A 17,034-nucleotide genomic window follows, 5' to 3' on the forward strand; every position below is an offset into this window, starting at 1 on the left:
GATTGCTTAACATTTTTGTTGGAAACTATATATTTTTAACATATGAATATTATGTGATATATTAATCTCTTAACGTGTTTGATATTATGTGATAGATGTCTACCTCTAGAACAAGTCCCATTGACTCACCTAATAATAATGAAGGGTCAAATGTAAATTGGAATGATTTGTGGACTGATTCACAAGTTCCCGAAGAGGAACCGGAAGAAGAGTCGGAACCGGAAGAAGAATCGGAACCGGAAGAAGAATCGGAACCGGATGAAGAAATAGAACCGGTGGGGGAAATAATAAAACGGTTAAGTAAAAGAAAATCCTCAACCAACCGACCAAAGTTAATTATGGTCAATGGTGTTTCCGCCAAGGAAGCAAAATATTGGGAGGATTACCAATTCTCCGATGAATCGGATTCCGACGAGAATTCTGATGATGTTATAGAAATTACCCCAACTGAATTTAAAAAGGCTAAAGAAAATAATAAGGGAAAGGGCATAAAAATAGAGAAATCTAATTCCAACCCCGATGAACTTTATATGTATCGTCAACCCCCGAAGTCCTTAAGTTGTAACAATGACCCGGGAACCTCTAAACCACCAGGTTTTTCTAAACCAATGTGGACAACGACGGCTCGTATTAGGGGAACATCATATATCCCTAGAAACTTGGCAAAACGAACCAAAACCAAAGAAGAAGAAACGAGCGAGTCGGAATAAGATAGTTGTATTCGTGTGGTGTAATATATGTAATATAGTGTTCTTATGCTTTATGATATATGTAAAAATTGCTTGTATTAATAAGTATTTTTTTATGAATCTAACTCTTGTCTATTTTACAGTTTAAAAACACAAAATGGATAGACAACCCAATATTTTAAGAGACCTACCCGGAGACATGATTGATGAAATCTTGTCTAGAGTCGGCCAGAATTCTTCGGCACAACTATTTAAGGCGAGATCAGTTTGTAAGACATTCGAAGAACGTTCCAAGAATGTCTTGGTTTATAAGAGACTTTCGTTTGAAAGATGGGGGATATCACATTGGGAAACCCATAAGTTACGATGTGTTTACTTTGACGCGTATATTGCGGGGAACCCAAATGCTATTTTACGCAACGGGTTAAGAAATTATTTTGACTCAATATATCCGAATATTGGACTTCGTGATTTAGAAAAAGCGGCTAACATGCAACATAAAGAAGCATGTTATGCTTACGGATTAGTAATGTTCGCTTCTCACCATAGTGAGAACAAGAACATCGGGCTACAACTATTAAACAAAACGTTTCCACAAGTGACGGAGTCGGTAATTGGGGTAAGAAATGAGGTTTTTAGATTATTACGGGACTGTTGGACATTACGTAACCCTCGTCCCTTTGATGACGTTACAACACGCTGTCTTATCAACGGCCATAACGGTTATGTTGCACAAGACCAAGGATGGGAAGTAGTCCTAGTAAAACCAGAATGCATGACTTGTTTCTGGACGTATGAATTACGTGTCTTTATTGCCTTTGCTGAACGACTTGTGTACTAGCTAGAATTGTCTTCACAACTATCTTGTATCAAAGTTATTGTGTGCTATATTTCATGCTTTATGTAAAATAAGCGGTATTGTAAGTTTGTAAAATATTGTATAAAAGTTTGAACGCGAAATATTATTATAATCAGTTTTTCATATAGAATTGTAGTAGTTGAATTGTATATTAGCTACTAAGTATGAACTTAACGGGTAGGTACTACCCGAATTTAAACTTATAAAACGCTAATATGAAGAAAAAGCTTTTATAAATGAGTTCATATTATGCTACGAAATACTATTAACTACTCTTAATATTCTGTATGATTAACTTGTTCCATTTAACTATTTTGAAGGAAATGGCACCGACTACTCGACACACCGTGAATATGAATGAAGAGGAATTCCGTACTTTTCTAGCTTCAAACATAGCCGCAGTACAGGCTGCGCTACATACCAACAATAACCTTGGATCTAGCAGTACAGGAAATCGTGTAGGATGCACCTACAAAGAATTCACTGCCTGCAAACCTTTGGAATTTGATGGAACCGAAGGACCGATCGGATTGAAACGGTGGACCGAGAAGGTTGAATCGGTGTTTGCCATAAGTAAGTGTACTGAAGAGGACAAAGTGAAGTACGCTACGCATACCTTCACAGGTTCTGCGTTAACATGGTGGAATACCTATCTAGAGCAAGTGGGACAAGATGATGCGTACGCACTACCGTGGTCAGCATTCAAACACTTGATGAACGAGAAGTACCGTCCCAGAACCGAGGTCAATAAGCTCAAGACAGAACTTAGAGGGTTACGAACCCAAGGATTTGATATTACCACGTACGAAAGACGATTCACAGAATTGTGCCTATTGTGTCCGGGAGCATTCGAAGATGAGGAAGAGAAGATCGACGCGTTTGTGAAAGGATTACCGGAAAGAATCCAAGAAGATATAAGTTCACACGAGCCCGCCTCCATACAACAGGCATGTAGAATGGCTCACAAACTAGTGAACCAGATTGAAGAAAGAATTAAAGAACAGACTGCTGAAGAGGCCAATGTGAAGCAAGTCAAAAGAAAGTGGGAGGAAAACGGTGATAAGAATCACCAATACAACAACAACAGCAATTACAACAATAATCGCAACAATTATCCCAACAATCGCAACATCAATCGCAACTACAACAAACGGCCCAACAACAACAACAACAACAACAGCAACTACAACAATCATCCCAACAACAATAATAACCGCAACAACAACAACAATCAGAAGCAGCTATGCCAAAGGTGTGAAAAGAATCACTCGGGGTTCTGCACCAAATTTTGCAACAAGTGTAAAAGAAATGGTCATAGCGCGGCGAAGTGTGAGGTCTACGGACCAGGGGTTAATAGAACAAAAGGAACAAATGGTGTCGGAACGAGTAATGGCGGAGCAAGTAGTGTCGGAGCAAGTAATGCCAATGTAGTTTGTTATAAATGTGGAAAACCAGGCCACATTATTAGAAATTGCCCGAACCAGGAGAACACGAATGGACAAGGCCGTGGAAGAGTTTTCAATATTAATGCGGTAGAGGCACAGGAAGACCCGGAGCTTGTTACGGGTACGTTTCTTATTGACAATAAATCTGCTTACGTTTTATTTGATTCGGGTGCGGATAGAAGCTATATGAGTAGAGATTTTTGTGCTAAATTAAGTTGTCCATTGACGCCTTTGGATAGTAAATTTTTACTCGAATTAGCAAATGGTAAATTAATTTCAGCAGATAATATATGTCGGAATCGAGAAATTAAACTGGTTAGCGAAACATTTAAGATTGATTTGATACCAGTAGAGTTAGGGAGTTTTGATGTGATAATCGGTATGGACTGGTTGAAAGAAGTGAAAGCGGAGATCGTTTGTTACAAAAATGCAATTCGCATTATACGAGAAAAAGGAAAACCCTTAATGGTGTACGGAGAAAAGGGCAACACGAAGCTACATCTTATTAGTAATTTGAAGGCACAAAAACTAATAAGAAAAGGTTGCTATGCTGTTCTAGCACACGTCGAGAAAGTACAAACTGAAGAAAAGAGCATCAATGATGTTCCCATTGCAAAAGAATTTCCCGATGTATTTCCGAAAGAATTACCGGGATTACCCCCACATCGATCCGTTGAATTTCAAATAGATCTTGTTCCAGGAGCTGCACCAATAGCTCGTGCTCCTTACAGACTCGCACCCAGCGAGATGAAAGAACTGCAAAGCCAATTACAAGAACTTTTAGAGCGTGGTTTCATTCGACCAAGCACATCACCGTGGGGAGCTCCTGTTTTGTTTGTCAAGAAGAAAGATGGTACATTCAGGTTGTGTATCGACTACCGAGAGTTGAACAAACTTACCATCAAGAACCGCTACCCACTACCGAGAATCGACGACTTATTTGATCAACTACAAGGCTCGTCTGTTTATTCAAAGATTGACTTACGTTCCGGGTATCATCAAATGCGGGTGAAAGAAGATGATATTCCAAAGACTGCTTTCAGAACACGTTACGGTCATTACGAGTTTATGGTCATGCCGTTTGGTTTAACTAATGCACCAGCTGTGTTCATGGACCTTATGAACCGAGTGTGTGGACCATACCTTGACAAGTTTGTCATTGTTTACATTGATGACATACTTATTTACTCAAAGAATGACCAAGAACACGGTGAACATTTGAGAAAGGTGTTAGAAGTATTGAGGAATGAAGAATTGTACGCTAAGTTTTCAAAGTGTGCATTTTGGTTGGAAGAAGTTCAATTCCTCGGTCACATAGTGAACAAAGAAGGTATTAAGGTGGATCCGGCAAAGATAGAAACTGTTGAAAAGTGGGAAACCCCGAAAACTCCGAAACACATACGCCAGTTTTTAGGACTAGCTGGTTACTACAGAAGGTTCATCCAAGACTTTTCCAGAATAGCAAAACCCTTGACTGCATTAACGCATAAAGGGAAGAAATTTGAATGGAATGATGAACAAGAGAAAGCGTTTCAGTTATTGAAGAAAAAGCTAACTACGGCACCTATATTGTCATTGCCTGAAGGGAATGATGATTTTGTGATTTATTGTGATGCATCAAAGCAAGGTCTCGGTTGTGTATTAATGCAACGAACGAAGGTGATTGCTTATGCGTCTAGACAATTGAAGATTCACGAACAAAATTATACGACGCATGATTTGGAATTAGGCGCGGTTGTTTTTGCATTAAAGACTTGGAGGCACTACTTATATGGGGTCAAAAGTATTATATATACCGACCACAAAAGTCTTCAACACATATTTAATCAGAAACAACTGAATATGAGGCAGCGTAGGTGGATTGAATTATTGAATGATTACGACTTTGAGATTCGTTACCACCCGGGGAAGGCAAATGTGGTAGCCGATGCCTTGAGCAGGAAGGACAGAGAACCCATTCGAGTAAAATCTATGAATATAATGATTCATAATAACATTACTACTCAAATAAAGGAGGCGCAACAAGGAGTTTTAAAAGAGGGAAATTTAAAGGATGAAATACCCAAAGGATCGGAGAAGCATCTTAATATTCGGGAAGACGGAACCCGGTATAGGGCTGAAAGGATTTGGGTACCAAAATTTGGAGATATGAGAGAAATGGTACTTAGAGAAGCTCATAAAACCAGATACTCAATACATCCTGGAACGGGGAAGATGTACAAGGATCTCAAGAAACATTTTTGGCGGCCGGGTATGAAAGCCGATGTTGCTAAATACGTAGGAGAATGTTTGACGTGTTCTAAGGTCAAAGCTGAGCATCAGAAACCATCAGGTCTACTTCAACAACCCGAAATCCCGGAATGGAAATGGGAAAACATTACCATGGATTTCATCACTAAATTGCCAAGGACTGCAAGTGGTTTTGATACTATTTGGGTAATAGTTGATCGTCTCACCAAATCAGCACACTTCCTGCCAATAAGAGAAGATGACAAGATGGAGAAGTTAGCACGACTGTATTTGAAGGAAGTCGTCTCCAGACATGGAATACCAATCTCTATTATCTCTGATAGGGATGGCAGATTTATTTCAAGATTCTGGCAGACATTACAGCAAGCATTAGGAACTCGTCTAGACATGAGTACTGCCTATCATCCACAAACTGATGGGCAGAGCGAAAGGACGATACAAACGCTTGAAGACATGCTACGAGCATGTGTTATTGATTTCGGAAACAGTTGGGATCGACATCTACCGTTAGCAGAATTTTCCTACAACAACAGCTACCATTCAAGCATTGAGATGGCGCCGTTTGAAGCACTTTATGGTAGAAAGTGCAGGTCTCCGATTTGTTGGAGTGAAGTGGGGGATAGACAGATTACGGGTCCGGAGATTATACAAGAAACTACCGAGAAGATCATCCAAATTCAACAACGGTTGAAAACCGCCCAAAGTCGACAAAAGAGCTACGCTGACATTAAAAGAAAAGATATAGAATTTGAAATTGGAGAGATGGTCATGCTTAAAGTTGCACCTTGGAAAGGCGTTGTTCGATTTGGTAAACGAGGGAAATTAAATCCAAGGTATATTGGACCATTCAAGATTATTGATCGTGTCGGACCAGTAGCTTACCGACTAGAGTTACCTCAACAACTCGCGGCTGTACATAACACTTTCCACGTCTCGAATTTAAAGAAATGTTTTGCTAAAGAAGATCTCACTATTCCGTTAGATGAAATCCAAATCAACGAAAAACTTCAATTCATCGAAGAACCCGTCGAAATAATGGATCGTGAGGTTAAAAGACTTAAGCAAAACAAGATACCAATTGTTAAGGTTCGATGGAATGCTCGTAGAGGACCCGAGTTCACCTGGGAGCGTGAAGATCAGATGAAGAAGAAATACCCGCATCTATTTCCAGAAGATTCGTCAACACCTTCAACAGCTTAAAATTTCGGGACGAAATTTATTTAACGGGTAGGTACTGTAGTGACCCGAACTTTTCCATGTTTATATATATTAATTGAGATTGATATTTACATGATTAAATGTTTCCAACATGTTAAGCAATCAAACTTGTTAAGACTTGATTAATTGAAATATGTTTCATATAGACAATTGACCACCCAAGTTGACCGGTGATTCACGAACGTTAAAACTTGTAAAAACTATATGATGACATATATATGGATATATATATATAGTTAACATGATACTATGATAAGTAAACATATCATTAAGTATATTAACAATGAACTACATATGTAAAAACAAGACTACTAACTTAATGATTTTTAAACGAGACATATATGTAACGATTATCGTTGTAACGACATTTAATGTATATATATCATATTAAGAGATATTCGTACATCATAATATCATGATAATATAATAATTTAAAATCTCTTTTGATATTATAAACATTAGGTTAACAACATTTAACAAGATCGTTAACCTAAAGGTTTCAAAACAACATTTACATGTAACGACTAACGATGACTTAACGACTCAGTTAAAATGTATATACATGTAGTGTTTTAATATGTATTTATACACTTTTGAAAGACTTCAATACACTTATCAAAATACTTCTACTTAACAAAAATGCTTACAATTACATCCTCGTTCAGTTTCATCAACAATTCTACTCGTATGCACCCGTATTCGTACTCGTACAATACACAGCTTTTAGATGTATGTACTATTGGTATATACACTCCAATGATCAGCTCTTAGCAGCCCATGTGAGTCACCTAACACATGTGGGAACCATCATTTGGCAACTAGCATGAAATATCTCATAAAATTACAAAAATATGAGTAATCATTCATGACTTATTTACATGAAAACAAAATTACATATCCTTTATATCTAATCCATACACCAACGACCAAAAACACCTACAAACACTTTCATTCTTCAATTTTCTTCATTTAAGTGATCTCTCTCAAGTTCTATCTTCAAGTTCTAAGTGTTCTTCATAAATTCCAAAAGTTCTAGTTTCATAAAATCAAGAATACTTTCAAGTTTGCTAGCTCACTTCCAATCTTGTAAGGTGATCATCCAACCTCAAGAAATCTTTGTTTCTTACAGTAGGTTATCATTCTAATACAAGGTAATAATCATATTCAAACTTTGGTTCAATTTCTATAACTATAACAATCTTATTTCAAGTGATGATCTTACTTGAACTTGTTTTCGTGTCATGATTCTGCTTCAAGAACTTCGAGCCATCCAAGGATCCATTGAAGCTAGATCCATTTTTCTCTTTTCCAGTAGGTTTATCCAAGGAACTTAAGGTAGTAATGATGTTCATAACATCATTCGATTCATACATATAAAGCTATCTTATTCGAAGGTTTAAACTTGTAATCACTAGAACATAGTTTAGTTAATTCTAAACTTGTTCGCAAACAAAAGTTAATCCTTCTAACTTGACTTTTAAAATCAACTAAACACATGTTCTATATCTATATGATATGCTAACTTAATGATTTAAAACCAGAAAACACGAAAAACACCGTAAAACTGGATTTACGCCGTCGTAGTAACACCGCGGGCTGTTTTGGGTTAGTTAATTAAAAACTATGATAAACTTTGATTTAAAAGTTGTTATTCTGAGAAAATGATTTTTATTATGAACATGAAACTATATCCAAAAATTATGGTTAAACTCAAAGTGGAAGTATGTTTTCTAAAATGGTCATCTAGACGTCGTTCTTTCGACTGAAATGACTACCTTTACAAAAACGACTTGTAACTTATTTTTCCGACTATAAACCTATACTTTTCTGTTTAGATTCATAAAATAGAGTTCAATATGAAACCATAGCAATTTGATTCACTCAAAACGGATTTAAAATGAAGAAGTTATGGGTAAAACAAGATTGGATATTTTTTCTCATTTTAGCTACGTGAAAATTGGTAACAAATCTATTCCAACCATAACTTAATCAACTTGTATTGTATATTATGTAATCTTGAGATACCATAGACACGTATACAATGTTTCGACCTATCATGTCGACACATCTATATATATTTCGGAACAACCATAGACACTCTATATGTGAATGTTGGAGTTAGCTATACAGGGTTGAGGTTGATTCCAAAATATATATAGTTTGAGTTGTGATCAATACTGAGATACGTATACACTGGGTCGTGGATTGATTCAAGATAATATTTATCGATTTATTTCTGTACATCTAACTGTGGACAACTAGTTGTAGGTTACTAACGAGGACAGCTGACTTAATAAACTTAAAACATCAAAATATATTAAAAGTGTTGTAAATATATTTTGAACATACTTTGATATATATGTATATATTGTTATAGGTTCGTGAATCAACCAGTGGCCAAGTCTTACTTCCCGACGAAGTAAAAATCTGTGAATGTGAGTTATAGTCCCACTTTTAAAATCTAATATTTTTGGGATGAGAATACATGCAGGTTTTATAAATGATTTACAAAATAGACACAAGTACGTGAAACTACATTCTACGGTTGAATTATCGAAATCGAATATGCCCCTTTTTATTAAGTCTGGTAATCTAAGAATTAGGGAACAGACACCCTAATTGACGCGAATCCTAAAGATAGATCTATTGGGCCTAACAAACCCCATCCAAAGTACCGGATGCTTTAGTACTTCGAAATTTATATCATATCCGAAGGGTGTCCCGGAATGATGGGGATATTCTTATATATGCATCTTGTTATTGTCGGTTACCAGGTGTTCACCATATGAATGATTTTTATCTCTATGTATGGGATGTGTATTGAAATATGAAATCTTGTGGTCTATTGTTACGATTTGATATATATAGGTTAAACCTATAACTCACCAACATTTTTGTTGACGTTTAAAGCATGTTTATTCTCAGGTGAATATTAAGATCTTCCGCTGTTGCATACTAAAATAAGGACAAGATTTGGAGTCCATGTTTGTATGATATTGTGTAAAAACTGCATTCAAGAAACTGATTTCGATGTAACATATTTGTATTGTAAACCATTATGTAATGGTCGTGTGTAAACAGGATATTTTAGATTATCATTATTTGATAATCTACGTAAAGCTTTTTAAACCTTTATTTATGAAATAAAGGTTATGGTTTGTTTTAAAAATGAATGCAGTCTTTGAAAAACGTCTCATATAGAGGTCAAAACCTCGCAACGAAATCAATTAATATGGAACGTTTTTAATCAATAAGAACGGGACATTTCATATAATCGATCAGAATTCGTTCTTTTATAGACGAATTTTGAATTCAAACTTTCACTTATGACCCCTTAACTATGCTCAATTAACAACTTTTTATTATTTAATATTATTCTTATTATGAATTATTTAAATATTATATTTTATTCTTGTGCATAGTTGACTCGTAATTTTTACACCGTTGCGTCGAGCGTTGAGAGTTGACTCATGTCCCGGTTCCGGATTTTCGAACGTCCTTGCGTACTATTTTATATCGTGTACTTTGCGATTTGTAACTTGTACTCTTGTCATTTTTAGACGTTCCTCATCAATAATTTGAACCTTTTTAATTGTATGTTGTACTTTTGAGCTTTTTGGACCTTTGTGTCTTCAATTCGTTGTTTTCGCCTTTTGTCTTCGCACTTATTTAATATAAACGAATATTACTTGAAAATGGAACAATTGCAACTAAAATCTTGTCTTTCTTGGGGGATAATGCTATGAAATATATGTTCCTTTTTAGCCTTATCAGAGCTTCTCTAGTTCTGGATAATTTAGCTCAGCTCCTTGAAGTACTCGGCTAACAAAGTATATTGGTACTTGTGTTCTCTCTCGTTCGGTGACCAATACTGTGCTGATGCACTCTTTCGAAGCAGCCAAGTATATGAAGAGTGTTTCTCCTTCTTCGGGTGAGGTTAAGGTAGGGAGTTTGGCGATGTATTCCTTCATTTCAACGAATGCCTTCTCCGCTTCTTCGTTCCAGACAATTTTCTTTTTTCCCAATCATCCCTTTAGAATTTTGAAAAAGGGTAGTTGTTTGTCTGCTCCCCTTGATTCGAATCTGCTGAGCGACGCTAGCTTCCCATTTAGGCTCTACATGTCTTTTATGGTTGCTGGAGTTTGGAGCTGTTTTAATTTGTCCACCTTTTCTGGATTTGCATGGATCCCCTTTCTAGTGATGTAATACCCAAGAAATTTTCCTTCTTCAACTCCGAAGGAACATTTCTTCGGGTTAAGCTTCATGTTTATCGCCCGGAGCTTATCAAAAGTTTCCTGGATATCCTCTATTAAATTCTCCTCCTTCCGACTTGTGATTACCATGTCATCTACATAGGCTTCCAGATTTCTTCCCAGCTGATTGTGAAAGGCTTTGTCGACTAACCTTTGATAAGTTGCCCCTGCATTTTTTAGACCGAAGGGCATCTTTTGATAACAATAGATTCCCTTGCTGGTGAAGAAAGATGTTTTTTCTTCGTCCTCCTTAGCCATTTTGATTTGATGGTACCCTTTGTAAGCATCTAGGAAGCTTTTGTATCGGTACCCAGTTAGGGATTCGACTTTCCAATGGATTTCGGGTAGAGGGTAACAATTCTTAGGACAGGCTTTGTTGATGTTGGTGAAATCGACGCAACATTCTCCATCCTCCGTCTGAATTTTTTACCATTACGGGATTAGCGACCCACGAGGGATATTTTGCTTCGCGAATTATTCCTGCTTTTAACAGGCCTTCTACTTCTTTACAAGCCGCTTCGTCCCTCTCCGGTGCTAAATTTCTCTTTTTCTGATGCACTGGTTCGAGGTGTTTGTGCTCATTGAGTCGATGCTCCGTTACGAAGGGCGACCCTTGCACATTGATGGTTCGTGGTATCCCGGTCATGTCGCTATTCTCCCAAGCAAATACATTCACATTGGCTTGTAGTAACTTCCGGAGCTTTTGCTTGGTGGATGCTGGCAAGTTTTTTCCTATGCTGATCTATTGATCCTGAAACATCGGGTTTACTGATATCTTTTCTACTTGGGGATCCTCCTTCGAAGCTTCTAGGATACATTCGGTTGGTTCTTTCATTGTTTCTTTTATGGCTAAGATTACCTTGTTCCTGTCGTATGTTGATGCGAGGATGCCGATTCCCTCGTGGGTATGGAATTTGACCATTTGATGAACCGTGGATACGATTATGCCCATCTTTTTCATAGCTACCCTCCCGAGCAGGATGCTGTGTGGGGAGTTTGCTCGGACTACCACGAAATCAATGGTTTCTGTTCTTGCTAGTGGTGGTTCCCCTATTGTGAAGTCGAGATCAATTTCTCCGATGGGCCAACACCTTTCTCCGGAGAATCCAACTAAGGGCATTCTTGGGGCACCTAACCGCGCTCTGATAGCGGGACTTAACCTTTCGAAGCAATGTTCGCAAGCACTTCCACTGTCGAGGTATATCCTTCGTACCTCTCTGTTAAAAATCTTTCCATTTATGGTGACCGGTAGGTCCGAAGGACATATGGTATCGAGAGCTGGGAATGACACTTTGCTCCATTCTCTGGCGATACGGTATCTTTCTCTTTTCTTGTAAGGCTGGTATGAATCTATGGCTAGGATTGCATTTTCTGCTTCTTGCCTCGTATCCTCCATCTTCTTTTCCTGTACCCTCTCTTTCTTTGGTTCCCAAATTTCCTTTATGAGATGGGATAGTTTGCCAGACTTTACAGCTTCCTCAATGGCTGTTTTGAGGTTGAAACATTCATCCGTATCGTGCCCAAAATCGTTGTGGAAGTCACAAAACTTGGTCATGTCCCTATTTCTTGCTCTGTTGGACATTTTTTCCGGGGCTTTGAACTTGTTGGCAGCTTTCTCTGTTGCTAGGATTTCCTTGGGAGTTTTTATCAATGCCCCCAAGATCCCAGCTCCGATTTCTCTTCGATAAGGGTGGAATCTCCCTCTATCGTCTTTCCTACCATGTCTATCTTCCCTTCTTTCCGACTTCTCCTTTCGCTTATTCATGGGAGTGTCATCTAGGACGAAGTTACCGGCTGTTTCCTTAGCATCTAACCATACATATGCATTTTCTAACAAAGCTTCGTAAGTGCTCGGTAGGTCTCGGCTAAGGTGTTCAATGAGAGGCCTGACCCTAGATCCGTAGAGTAACCCAGAAATTCTTTGGGTTTCTGGTAGGTTGGGAATTTGATGTGTTTCGTTGGTGTACCTAGCGAGAAAGGCTCTAGAACCTTCGCTATCCTTTTGCTTTATCCCATGAGCGGCCACATGATTCTTCCTGTGCCGTTTTTGCTGACTAAACTTAGACCTAAATTGTCGTTTTAGGTCGTCGAAGCTAGCTACAGAGTCTTTTGGTAGGGAATCAAACCAAACCCTAGCATCTCCTTTTAACATGTAAGAGAATGCATGACATGCTACGGGTATGTCCCATTTGGCCATTCGTGCTGCCCCCTCGAATATACTAAGGAAATCATCCGGGTCGTCTTTTCCCTCGTAGTAAATTAGATGCGAAGGTATTTTCATTCCATCGGGGAATGCACAGTTTTGGATGTAGGGCACGAACGGAGTTTTTTGGTTTATCCAGAAGTTGCTGTTAGCTACGTTTGGGGGTGGTACTTGGTGATCTTGGGTGTAGCATATTCTCCCTGGATTATGAGGATATATCCAGGTGGTGGTCATTTGTTGTGGTGGCTGGTTCTAATTTTGGAAGTAAGCGTGGTTGGTCACTGGTGGTACCGAAGCGTTTGGTTGGCTGCCTACAGGGGTTACCTCTACACATGGTATGTTGTGGGTGACATGGGGGTTTCCTTGGCCCCATATATATTGGTTGGGTTGTCCGAAGCTACCCCAGCTCGGGTGAGGTGGTGGTATATGTATATTTGACGCTTGGGATGTTAGGAACACAGTTGGAGCTGTCGTGTTACAAGTGTAGAGGGGTGCAGTAGGTATAGTTAAAGTTACCTGAGAAGTGTTGGGAGTTTCCCCAGCACGAGTCACAGTTTCTGCCGACGAGTTTGCTGGCGGGATTCTAGGTTGCGAATTTTGGTTCGGACGTTCCATTTCTATCTCCTCGTCGTACTCCTCGCTTTCGTACGTTAACATCTTTCTGCTTTGCAAGACCCCTGTGTCCCTTAAGTTCTTGTCTATCAAAGGTGGTGGTTCTGCGGAATGAGAGCTATGGAGGTTCGTTGAGACGAGTATAGCCGGAGTGGCAGGTGACCTAGTTAAAGTTCCCACAGTTGAGAACTCTAGTTGTGTTGAATCTGAGGCTTGTGTGATTCTGGGTGGCGTGAAGCCTGGAGGTATGTGACTGGAGTCCGCCATTGCGTCGGTTCTTGCTCAACAAATTGAATAAGATATGAGTCCCACGGATGACGCCAATTGTTTGTACAATAACCGGCGGTTAGTATGAGTATGAGGACATGCAAGTCACGGAGATTGAGATTGGGTGATTGTGGTTTTGGTTATGTTCGCTGGCGATTCCCCGAAGGTAACAGTCAGGAGACTGTTTTACGCCACCGAAGCAAATGGTATAACATGATTGTGTTATTATGTGTGTATGGATTGAATGTCGAATGTTTCCTGCATTCTTTACCATTTATAAGTGGGATGGAATGGCTTTCTATACCAGTTCGCTAGTTCCCAATGTTTTTGGATCACTAGTTGACTTTCCCTTTTGGTAATCCTGCAGAGGAAAGTGAGCTTGTCCCCTTTCCTTTATGGTACAGGCGTGCACCGAACTAGGAATAGTTTCGCTAGTCTTGACTTTGTAATTGACCGAGGTTTTGTGGGCTCTAAGCTCACTGTTGTTGCTCTGATTCCATGACCTCATTCACTGTAGCTGAAGTTTCCTTCGTTCCATATATTGTAGCCATATCTTCCGAAGCAAACTTTGAAGCTGATAAACGGGCCGGAGGTGGGGTACACTATCAATTAGTGTGTTTTTATAGCCTGTAATGCCAAAATCCTAAATCTATTTTAATTATTAGATAAAAATGAAATGCTTTCAGTTATGAAGACCGTTTCTTCCAACTATCATGATCCATGTTAGACCACAAAAGGCGATTTTTTGGTGTCAAAAGGTTATTAATTATGAAGTGCTATATGTACCTTTGGGAGACCTGCGAGAAGAATTCCCATAAGAACAGAATCATTGAAACTTAATGAAGTTGTGGATGAATAAATAATGAATTTCAAGATTCACATAATTAAGACTAAATGATGATACCTTTAAAAGCATCCACAGTGAATATGCATTCAAACAAGGTAGAATAAAGAAAGTATCGCGTGTTGTAAGATCGAGGAACCAACTCAACCCGCCCGTTGTAAAAGATGGAACCTTGTCCACCATGTTCATAATCTGCAAATAACATGTGTGAAAGATTAAAAACCAGATACGGTAACTATAGAATTATTATTGTATATAATTCTGGTAAATTTCTAATCGTATAATCCAGTTTTGAATATAATGTGAACTTACAGCACCCATAGCACTAATAAAGAAAGGGGAAGTGATGAAGAATGCATTCCAATTTATTTGAGTACCAACACTAGAACTGCAAATACATTCATATATATATCCATGGATCATAAAACCATTCAACAATGCCAATAATCATGGTGTTATACATATGTTAGAAATAACAAGTTATCGCAATAAGAAACATAGAAAATTGCTTACGTTCCGTATTGCCTTTTCAATATTTCCTCAACTTCTGTGGGACTCTTGCCCTGAAAATGGCAATATAGAAATAACAGAGATAAGTAAAAAGTTTTGCACGCTTACAAAGTTTAAGCCTTTCTATTTCCATGAATAACTAACGTTGACCAGTGCCTAATTTCAAGTCAAGAACAGTTAGTAATAATATGTTCATACCTGATCTTGCAACTCTTTTTTAGTCTCTTCGATTTTTCGCCTCTTAATCTGTACAAAATTGCATATGTGAACATATAATATATATATATCAATGCTACATTTTGGACAGACTATTAACTAAATAGGTAACCATCACTAAGTAAATAGGTAGCTGAAAAACCTACTTCAAAAGTAATGTAATTAACAATAAATCTAACAATATGGTAGGACTCACTTGTCTGTGTATGGTAGCCCTGCGTTGCTTAATAGAGAGTGGAAGTAACAACGTTTTAATAATGAGAGTTGTAATTGCTATGCTTGCCCACCTGGTACGATTAACAAACAATTTCTTCAATAATATAATATCCAACAAAATTATGTTAGCTTAATAAGTATTAAGTATATATTTTGGTACCAATTAAAGCCAGTGAAAATGTGAACCCCATAAAAAGCATATTGCATAGCTGCAACTGGTAGAAAGGAATCTGCAGCAGCAGCTACAACTTCACTAATAGCAGGGGCTTGATTAGACACAAACTCCACAGTTTCATCAACAAACATGCTATCAGTTGGTGTCTCACTCATAATTTTACTAATTTCAATAAACGAATTATCGCCTGTATGATCTGATCCATTAGTAGAATACATTTTTCTAGCTAACAGAAATCCACTCACTGATGTCATCGGTACGTCACAACAACGATACGCAGATCGTTTCGGGTCCCGAAAGTTCACACCAAACCCTAACCCTAACATAGTGTTGTTATGGTTAATGTTACTGTAAACGCCGTACGAACGGCATTGGAAAAAATAACTAAATTTCTCATCTGAATGTAGTAGAAATTTACTATCGTCGTGATTGATAGATGAAATTGAAGGAACAATTGATCGAAGTTGTTGACTAAAAGGTTTTGCCCTTGTGGTGAGACTACGCATGCATGCCATATTTGATTGATTCACTTAAATACAGAAGGATTAGGTTATTAAATACTCCGTAGGCAATAAAATAAACGCAGTGAATATGATTAAAAGAAAATCCAATTTTTATCTTCACAAGAGACTTGATGAAGAAAGTTAAAATATTTTATTTATTATTTTTCATTTTTAAGAAACTAGTCAATCCAGGTAAAACAAGCAGCTACGGGGTGTGTTTGGACGAAAGTAGCAGGAGCTGGAGCTTATGAGCAGGAGCTGGAGCTGGAGCTTATTTTTGAAGCTGGTAGCTGGAGCTTATTATTTTTTATAAATATTTAGTAAACTAGGTGGAGCTTATTTTTTAGTTCATAAGCTCTACTTTTTTTCATAAGCTACTACAAGTAGCTTATTTTTTCAGAGCTTATGATTTTCATAAGCTCTACTTTTTTTGTCTACCAAACAAAGCTTATGACTTGAAGCTTATTAAAATCATAAGTTCAAGCTCTCATAAGCTTCAATAAGTTACGCGCCAAACACACCCACGGAGTATCTTTTTTCCCTTTCAAGTTTCAAGTCTATCCCCAAATTTCAAAATTGCTTTTCCCGCCAATTACGAACTTTATTTGCTGGCCATCGGCATCTGCCTGTGATCGGGATTCGATTCTCTTCTCGCATTGTTTTTCCATTTGTTCTTTCCTCTTTTGATGGGGTGGAGAGAGTCGACATGATTCTCAAGTGACGAATATTCTTCATGATCAAGGTTGCGAAATTCGCTATACGAGGATTAATCAG

At 38.0% G+C, this 17,034-nt stretch overlaps 2 protein-coding genes across 2 annotated transcripts; both read right to left on the minus strand.

The window, feature by feature from the left end:
• Positions 1-11,456: 11,456 nt before the first annotated feature.
• Positions 11,457-13,151, minus strand: LOC139840619 (uncharacterized). Its single transcript, XM_071830874.1, has one exon. The coding sequence runs from the start codon at positions 13,149-13,151 to the stop codon at positions 11,457-11,459; it is 1,695 nt and encodes a 564-aa protein (XP_071686975.1).
• Positions 13,152-14,272: 1,121 nt separating this feature from the next.
• LOC139840620 (mitochondrial inner membrane protein OXA1-like) lies at positions 14,273-16,272 on the minus strand. Its single transcript, XM_071830876.1, has 6 exons — positions 15,743-16,272; positions 15,563-15,653; positions 15,349-15,396; positions 15,154-15,203; positions 14,701-14,875; positions 14,273-14,398 (listed from the first exon to the last, which is right to left on the minus strand). Exons 1-6 carry the CDS (start codon positions 16,270-16,272, stop codon positions 14,273-14,275), a joined length of 1,020 nt encoding a protein of 339 aa, XP_071686977.1.
• Positions 16,273-17,034: the final 762 nt, after the last annotated feature.

This window comes from Rutidosis leptorrhynchoides, chromosome 4, assembly GCF_046630445.1.
Source record: "Rutidosis leptorrhynchoides isolate AG116_Rl617_1_P2 chromosome 4, CSIRO_AGI_Rlap_v1, whole genome shotgun sequence".
NCBI lineage: Eukaryota > Viridiplantae > Streptophyta > Magnoliopsida > Asterales > Asteraceae > Rutidosis > Rutidosis leptorrhynchoides.

What these genes read in the sequence shown, in the direction of transcription:
- LOC139840620 (XM_071830876.1), bottom strand. Translation starts at nt 16,272, where the DNA reads ATGGCATGCATGCGTAGTCTCACCACAAGGGCAAAACCTTTTAGTCAA. An exon ending in GGGCTACCATACACAGACAA is followed by an intron (nt 15,397 to 15,562) that starts GTGAGTCCTACC and finishes AATTTTGTACAG; the next exon opens with ATTAAGAGGCGAAAAATCGA. An exon ending in CACTGTGGATGCTTTTAAAG is followed by an intron (nt 14,399 to 14,700) that starts GTATCATCATTT and finishes ACTAATTGATAG; the next exon opens with TGTACCCCACCTCCGGCCCG.
- LOC139840619 (XM_071830874.1), bottom strand. Translation starts at nt 13,151, where the DNA reads ATGACCACCACCTGGATATATCCTCATAATCCAGGGAGAATATGCTAC.